Below are 8,275 nucleotides of genomic sequence, written 5' to 3'. Positions count from 1 at the left end.
ATGGCGTACCGGCTTTGTAAGTGGGATGTCCTTGCTAACCAAACCTTTTTGATCGTCTGGAAATGGTTCTTAGCCCCGGGCGGGGCTAAATCACTCATGATTCAACCTGCTTGCCACTTTGTATTTAGATGAAGATGAGGAATCGGCCTCTACTTTGATTGAATTCGTCAACGGTAGTAAGTTTTGTTGTAAATAAGATCATTTAACTTGACATGATACTCATGTTTGTTTTTTTCTATCTCTGATTTGCCAAAATCTGTGAAATAGAATTCCCACTGTTTGAAAACCTTGAGCAACCTTTCCGTTTCACATACGTAACTGGAGAAGCATCCCTTCAGAATCTGCTGAATATACATGCAATCGAAGCCCAACGACACAAGGATAGCGGACCAAAGCCATTGAGCGCTCAAATGATAGGAGCACTCGAACGCGCCCTGCATGCACTATTCCAGCTCGAAAAAGCTGATTATCAAACCTCAGTACAGATGGCATATTATGCACAGGCGTTTTGCGTGATCACTCCAGACCAAAGTCTGCTTAGTAATCTCATCCGTTCGCATATTACAAAAGGGATGAAATTGCGATTTGAATTAACAAGCGCGAAGCGTCGACACAAGCGTCTCTATAGGGCGATTTTGGCATCAAAAGCGTGGTCATCCTCAATTGAGCTTCCGGAAAATCGGAGCAGCATGGCGAAAGCAATCTGTAAGTGAAATTTTCCTACTGAACTTAACTCATTTCATTATCTGGAAATGGTCTTCAACCTTGGCAAGGCACTGATGATTTGTTATTTCTTGCCACTGCGTGTTTAGATGAAACTGGAATAACTGCATGTCTTTTCATAGGTGGTCAGTTTCTTCTAACAAGAACATCATGTCCATATGTCAATCGCTTTTCATCTCGAAAACGAAATGATACTCACATATATTTACCTTTGTCTACCCCAAATCCGCCCAAATCCGCAAAACAGGGTACATGGGAATTGGTTACCTGTACTTGGCACCTCATAACCTTGATCACCTGTACAGTGTCAGATACTTCAATGGAGAACAACCACTTGTGGATATGTGGGAAGAGCACTTGCAACCCAAAATTGTGATTCAAAGAAATTGGGAAAACAGATGAAACAACGAATTGATAACCCCCTCAAAGCATTCTTGGAAATACAAGGTACTGATGATGAAAGCTCATTGAGGATTGCATATTACTCAAGACGTTTTTGGGACATAAGCACTAGCCCCGGGATGCACGGAACTCAGCATGATCAAACCATCGTCTCGTATATTGAAACACAGCTGGAAATGAGGAAATCCCAGTGTCAAATGAACCCAAGACATGAACAGATGTACAATGCGCTGAAGAAAGCTTGGTCACCAAAGAAACCACATCTTCTTACGTAGCCAAGGGACCTTCTCAAAATACTTCTACAAATGAAGAGTGTATTATGTTGACCAAAACATCAACATCTTTAGCTACTTTTACTTTGAACCAATTATAAACAAGTTTTTGATCTCTTTTTCTTTCAAAACATTTCAGAAACTCTTTAAATGGAGTTTATTTGCAAGATGCTCCACCTACACCACAGCCCATCTCAACATCCTGATAATGGGAGGTGGGAATGTCCGATGAACAATTTGCTCCTGCCCAGGGAGCAATGTTCTTGCGCAATCAAGAAAATTTGGAGATTGCCAAGTGGACCCGTTGTCAGGTGCCCTGTATGGGTCTGGGTGTGCCAATTTGGGCAAATATTCAGTGGGTACCTGGTGGTAGAATCTGAATTTCAGGACTGCGGCAGAATTATCCACCTAAATGGCGGGTATTACCTCTGAATTTCATATGAATATCACGATAGCGGTGCATGAATATTGCTTGGGAAAGCGCTCTATTTGATGGCCGGTCTGTGCCGGCCGTCAAGCAAAGTTAGTATGCTAGCCTGTCAAAGACCAGCAAAGAAGTGTAAACCTTGAGCAACAGTGGGCCACTATGCTGCACTAGAAATCAGCTAACTGCCAATTACAGCGGTGCAGCTGGCAACAGGATTTTACAAACTCCCTGAATTGTGCAGTCCTAATTGGCTGATCCCTCAGGGAGACTTATAGTTCAATCCACGCAAGGCAAGCAGTTGAATGCTACAAAACAGAACATTTTAGCTGAACTGTCCTCAAAATGGAATTTTAGCTCTGCATCTGGTAACCAGGATGTCCTGACTCCCTGATGAAATGGTCCTGCTGGACCATTTTGATCAGGGAGGCTCCTAGAATATTCTCACCAGTTTAAGAGGTTCAATGCTGTGGAAAGGGCCGTGTAATCCGCTGTTAGCTCATTTTTTGGTGTAGTGTAGCGGACCACTGTTGCCTTGAGACTGTTACCAAGTCTATAACCCCAATTTGCAGAAATTGATCACAAAATGAGAGCACAGACTCTCCAGTTAACACATAGTGTGTTTGACACGCAGCTAGCTTGAGGGCCGCGCTTGCTAGTGACTACGTCAATCATCAGGAGTAGAATTGGCTGATAACAAACCATCCAATCAGCACCTGTAGCCACTGCCAGCCATGTCCAACATTGAATCAAATTCTGATGTTGCCCATTGAGGGGACTTGACCCTCCCAATGACCGGGATTGACCAGTCATTGAGGGGACTCAACACTTTCAATTACCGGTATGTGCCGGTCATTTAGAGGATAAAACACTCTCAATGAATGGTACAGTACCCGTCATCAAGGGTGTACAAACCTCTTGATGACCAGTCTGTGACCAGTCATTGAGAGGCTGTACATATCCCTTCAATGACCGGTCTGTACCGGTCATCCAGAGGGTTGTGTGGTCTTGATGGCCGGTCTGTGCCAGCAATCAAGGGCTCAGAGGGTTGACTGTAAGTCAAGAAAAACTTGTGGATGAATTCATTGAGCACAGATCTTCTCTGTTACTTGACTTCAGTAAACTCCAAGGTTTGAGTTACTTGGATAATATATTTGTACTTGAACAAGCAGTGTGACAGAACTCAGATTGTATGGGATGATAGCCAAGAAGCAAGGCTTTGTGTCTAGCAAATTTTTAAGGTATAATGTTTTAAGGGAAGCAAACTGTGATGACCACCTAGCCAAACTCAGATTCTTGGCACACCAAAAAGGGGTGATAGCGCGCAATTCCCTCCTGCTAAGGGCTATCGGAGGCTTGCAGTTCCGCAAGATCAGACGGCCGCAGCAGTGAGGGACTTGGGTTAATTTTGTGATCTCTGCAATCAGGAGGTTGCCTCCTGGTCGCGCGCTGAGGTTGTTTAACCTCTGAGACCAGGAGGATTTCCTTCTGGTCACCGAGATTGTTTAACCTCTGTGACTAGGAGGATTTCCTTCTGGTCACCAAGGTTGTTTAACCTCTGAGACCAGGAGGATTCCCTCTTGGTTGCCAAGGTTGTAAAACCTCTGCCACCAGGAGCATTACCTTCTGGTCACCAAGGTTTTTTGACCTCTGAAACCAGGAGGGATTCCTTGTGGTCGCCCGAGCTTAACTAAGCCTCTCCAAGGAGGCGCAAAGCGTCTCCAAAGGAGAGGCTTAGGACTAAAGTCAGATTCTTGACCTGAGGCTGACAAGGTTTTTTGAAGAAAATGATCAATTTTGTACTCACATTTATTTTATGATTAGCTCTACAGTTTTACTCCAAATCCCAGCTGACCATGTTGTAGCCCTTGATCTCAGCTATCTTGTACATATTTTTTCAAGTATTCTTAACAAAAATTGGCTACTCAGCAGCCATTCTTGCCAGGGCTGTTTCTGAGCAAGGGCCACTCGTTGGTCAAGATTGGACAGGTTCTCACAATTTTGGCTCACCAGACCTCCCAAGGCAGTTTTTTTACATCACAATTGGAGGACTTCCCGTCGAGTCTGGGAGCCTCCCAGATCTCAATTTACAACCCCAAATTCTTATTTTTTGACAAAAAGGAAAATGTTTTCCTAACCCTACAGATCACTAACTTCATGTGCACTGGTTGAGTTTTTGATAGCTGTCTAAATTTAGGATTTAGAGGGGCATCTAGAGCTCTCTAAACAACAACGGGAAGTCATCCATTACTTCCAAGGGATGAGGATACAACTTTGATGGGATACATGCTAACATGTACAACAAGAAGCTGATTCTCATGGTACTGGAGGCTGTGAAGAAATCTGAGGGGTATGCGGTGATATGTGGATTAGAAGGAATTTTTGGCCATTTGGCTGGGCAGCCTCAGGCCAAATGTCGGACATTAGGCACAAGTCCCTCCCGCAAGCGGGAGAGTGCTCGCGCCCCGCGAGCACAGGGAGGGACTTGTGTTAAGTTCGGTGGTCGCCGAGATACAGCCCCGGCGACCACATAACTGATATATGCCAGTCAAACTTTGAACATTTGCCGGTGTGCCGTGTCACCGGTGTGCCGTGTAACTGTACATAGTCCCAGAGATGGAAGGACTGTTGAGTTGACTTGGATTAATGTACACCTTGAATATGTTTACAAATTTCTGTGTGATTAGGGACGGCCCAGTCAAAGCTAAAGTGAGTACATATGGGTTCTGAATGGTGTGCTTGAGTGAAATGGTCTTTTGATCCAAAGGCAGGACGTGGGTGATCTTGGGCAATGTGTCTCTTATATGGAGCTTAATTCTTATTATGTAGTAGGCACTTTGTTTGATGCAGCCCATTCTACTCCGCAAGACTCCGGACATGACGGCAGCCAAGTTCAGTCTTCTGATTCACTCGCCATTCCGGCCCGGTAGTATTACTCGCTCTGTGGTTGTCATGGACTGGCTGGGGAATGAATTGATTACATAAGCAAGACCGGGCAACCCCCACCAAAAATTATTGGCACTGCTGTTATAAAAACCAAAGCCACTCGAGTCCACCCTCGGACACAGCCGACCGTCAATAAAAGAAGAATCGCAGCAAAAGAAGAATAAGGAAAAGCTTACGATGATTAAACCAAGAATAAAATCTCTGCATTTGATTATACTCAGAGAGGTCAGTCTCGGCTATATTTTCGCTCCTTTTATTTCAGATGATTGGCCGCAAATTGAGAAGTAAACACTGATTGAAGGCAGAAAACCTCTGTTCTTTTAGGCCAACATCGTGATCACGATCCTAACAGCAATTTCGATACTTTATCTGAGGTCGGCACATTCCCTATGGTTCGGTCTGGGTGCCATTGCAGCCACAGCAACAGGTAAATCAGCACAGTCTGCGGCTAGCTGGGTTGAAACGCATCTATACTGATCCTCTGTTCTCTAAAAAAACACGAATCGGGACAGCTAAAATATTGAAGCGATGTATCAAGCAGCCCAGGCCGACAGAATCCACCAAGAAGTCGTTCGGGATGCCCTCGACACATTCATCATCAATCACATTCTACGGGATCTATTTACTGCTAGTCTGTTTGTTGCTACCGGTTCACCAGAGGATGACGGGCTTGTTGCCAGGTAGTGAAGTAGGAGGAAGAGGAGGAGGAGTCCAGCACACCCGGACGAGGAATAACGAGAAGGATGTTTTGTCGAGCTGGGCCGAAACACTAGGAAGCGAAGGAATCGTCGAATCGGGCGAAGAATCGACAAGCCTCCCGAACGCTATACTCCGGCTGATTTACGGCTCGATTTTCATCCTGATTGCCGTCGTCGTCTGTTGGTCGCGGATCAAGCTCGGCCATCATACGCACAAACAAGTGATTGCAGGTGCGGCGATTGGCGGGCTGATAGGCGTGATCTGGTTCGGGATATGGACGGGCTTCAAGCTCCCCAAGGTGCTCCTTCTCGGACACTACTACTACCATCCCTCATCCTCTCCCCTCTCGACTATCGACCGTAACGAGCTGATCACAATCAGAGGAATCGGACCGTATTGCGAACTCGCTTTCTCCAGGATCTCCATCTTGTTTGCCGAGGCTTGGTACATGCGGGACTTCGGCCTTCTCTGGGACGGTCTCATCCGACCTACAATCAACCAAATCGGCTTCTTCCTCGGCTTCCAGGATCGCATCTTCGATAACGGTCTCCCGCCCAACTCCAACCTACATCTAATTAAACCTCTCCAACATTAGATACTATCCATTCTCCTATTTGGTTTTGTCATCCCCCCTTTTTTTCTATCTCTTTCGCTTCCTCTCGCTCTCTCCCTCCGTTTCCCCTTCTCTCCCTCTCTGCGGAATGGTGTGTACAATTTTCGGACCTCTACACTACGGGTGCACCCCGAGTTGAATCGAAGTCGTTTTCAAGACGAAAACGTATCCTGATCGCAACCAAGTTGTCTAGAAACCGACATGAGAGCGTTTTCATGGTTTCTAAGTCGGCACATTCTCAAGAACCGGTCGTGGTTTTCGAGTTGACTTCAGTCCCAAAGTCGTTCTCAAGTCGTCTTGAAAACCACGATCGGTTCTTGAGACGACTTGGAAACCCCGAAGCGTTTGCAAGACGACTTGATTGGTTTGCAAGTCGCCCTGCGAACAGCGCTCAAGTTGACTTGAGAGCCGCGATAGTCGACTTGCGAACCACACCACCCAGCCATGCAAACCACAGTCGCTCCCAGAAAGACTCAGCCCTGCTCCGAGCGTGACAAAGCCCGCGGCACCGTCAAGCCGTAGGTGCGAGCGAGCTTATGATCGAGCTTAACTACAGCAAAAGCGAAAAAGCTTGCGGTCCGGCAGGCCCAATTTTGGAATCTCAGCCACTGCCCTTCAAGCCTGTATAGGTGCTGTATGTCAAGCTGCATACAGGAATATCATTGGAAGAAAAATGCTATTTCCTTCATTATCAACATTGGGGTATTGAGGGTTGCACCATTGGAATCCTGGTGCAATTTTACCCTCATTGGCCGCTTCGCCAGGACTACCTGCCCCACCCAACAGCCGGCCCGACACGCAAATCAAGCTCAACCAGTCGCCCGGAGGCGATGTGAAACTCTGTACAGCTCCGCTGTACAGGTGTGTGGCTGAAATGCAGCAGGCAATTTTCGGCCTCCCGCACCCGCAAGCTTTTTCGCTTTTGCTGTAAGTCTCTCCTTCGGAGGCGCCTTACCTCTCAAGTCACACCATTGGCCCTACAGACTCGAGAATTTCTGGCAAAAAAACACCTATTTTCTTTTCAAAATGTTTTTAAAAATGTAGTTTTTAGTTTAAAAAAGATCTGAGTAGACAGACTTGTAGTCTGCAATCTCAGCTTCCATTTCACCATTTTTTACCCAACTGGCCCCCATGATTACTAGCCCACTCCTCCTGCCCTGAAGTGGTTCTGGAGTGGTGATCCAGCCGTTTTTGGACTCAAAATTTGAAATTCCCTGAGCCCGCGCGGTCTCAAAGGGGGATTGGTCACATAAATCTGCCATGTAAAAGAATTTACAGGACGTTTCTTGCCAGGGGGAATGGATATGGGGGAGTTTGAAGTAGGCAAAAATAAGCTAAGAAGCTTGCCATTCCAATGGTGCAAAGGGCGCGGGATGAATCAAGAGGAAACAGGGAGGTATTGGGGAAAATGGGGGAGCGTAGGGTCCTCCCTGCCATTTGTCTCGATCCTGTAGGGCAAGACATGTGACTTTAGAGGCAAGTCCCTCCTTCGGAGGTCGCTACGCTCCCCCGAGGAGGGTACACTTGTGTTAAGTTTGGCTTATGATGAGATTCTTGCATGAGAGAATCTCAAAATGAAGCATAGGAATTCTTTCTCTTTGATTATAAAATCAGGTTTCCATTTTCTCCCATCCATATTCTATCCCAGCTGAGCGCCAGCATCTTGGCTACAATCCTACATAGGTAACCACCCCCCAAGTGTTTTCATTTATTTTCTATCTTTTTTGGAAAGCCCACCTAAATTAAATCTTAATTAAAAACACACCTCCCTTGCTAGTAAGCGGCCAAGCATCTCAAACTTTGGATAATATTTTGGGACAAGGGCAATGGAATCCCAAAATTATGAAGAGACAGTTGGAATCAGATTGTTGTGTTTTCTGTGCTGCTGTACATATCTCAGTGAGTTTGAATATTTCATCTACCTCCTTACCAGCCATATCATTTATCATGACTGCTGATGTTCTTCCATGCCACCAGCCCCACTGATACCATGTTTTCCAAGTTGAATGCTGTTGGTAAGGAGGGCTCTGCAAAACCAACTGTTGGCTTGATCTACAAGGAAATTGGATTTGGAGGTCTCTGGGCTGGTCTTGGAAACCGTATTGTGATGATTGGTACTTTGACCGCACTACAATGATATGTATTCCTGTCATCAATCCCCCATGACCAAGACACTCACTCTTAGCATTCCTCATT

General features: G+C 45.9%; 2 protein-coding genes across 2 annotated transcripts; both read left to right on the top strand.

Moving 5' to 3' along the window:
* On the top strand, positions 1-1,099 carry PtA15_6A732 (uncharacterized protein; the record flags this gene model as incomplete). Its single annotated transcript, XM_053170469.1, has 5 exons — positions 1-16; positions 129-176; positions 268-705; positions 813-848; positions 1,029-1,099. The coding sequence occupies 5 exons, from the start codon at positions 1-3 to the stop codon at positions 1,097-1,099; spliced, it is 609 nt and encodes a 202-aa protein (XP_053021657.1).
* A 3,845-nt stretch (positions 1,100-4,944) lies between these two features.
* On the top strand, positions 4,945-6,061 carry PtA15_6A731 (uncharacterized protein; the record flags this gene model as incomplete). Its single annotated transcript, XM_053170468.1, has 3 exons — positions 4,945-4,992; positions 5,092-5,194; positions 5,280-6,061. 3 exons carry the CDS (start codon positions 4,945-4,947, stop codon positions 6,059-6,061), a joined length of 933 nt encoding a protein of 310 aa, XP_053021656.1.
* Positions 6,062-8,275: the final 2,214 nt, after the last annotated feature.

Source organism: Puccinia triticina, chromosome 6A, assembly GCF_026914185.1.
Source record: "Puccinia triticina chromosome 6A, complete sequence".
Classification (NCBI taxonomy): Eukaryota; Fungi; Basidiomycota; class Pucciniomycetes; order Pucciniales; family Pucciniaceae; genus Puccinia; species Puccinia triticina.
The sequence above is the reverse complement of the archived record's forward strand: the minus strand, read 5'-3'. Positions and strand labels throughout refer to the sequence as shown.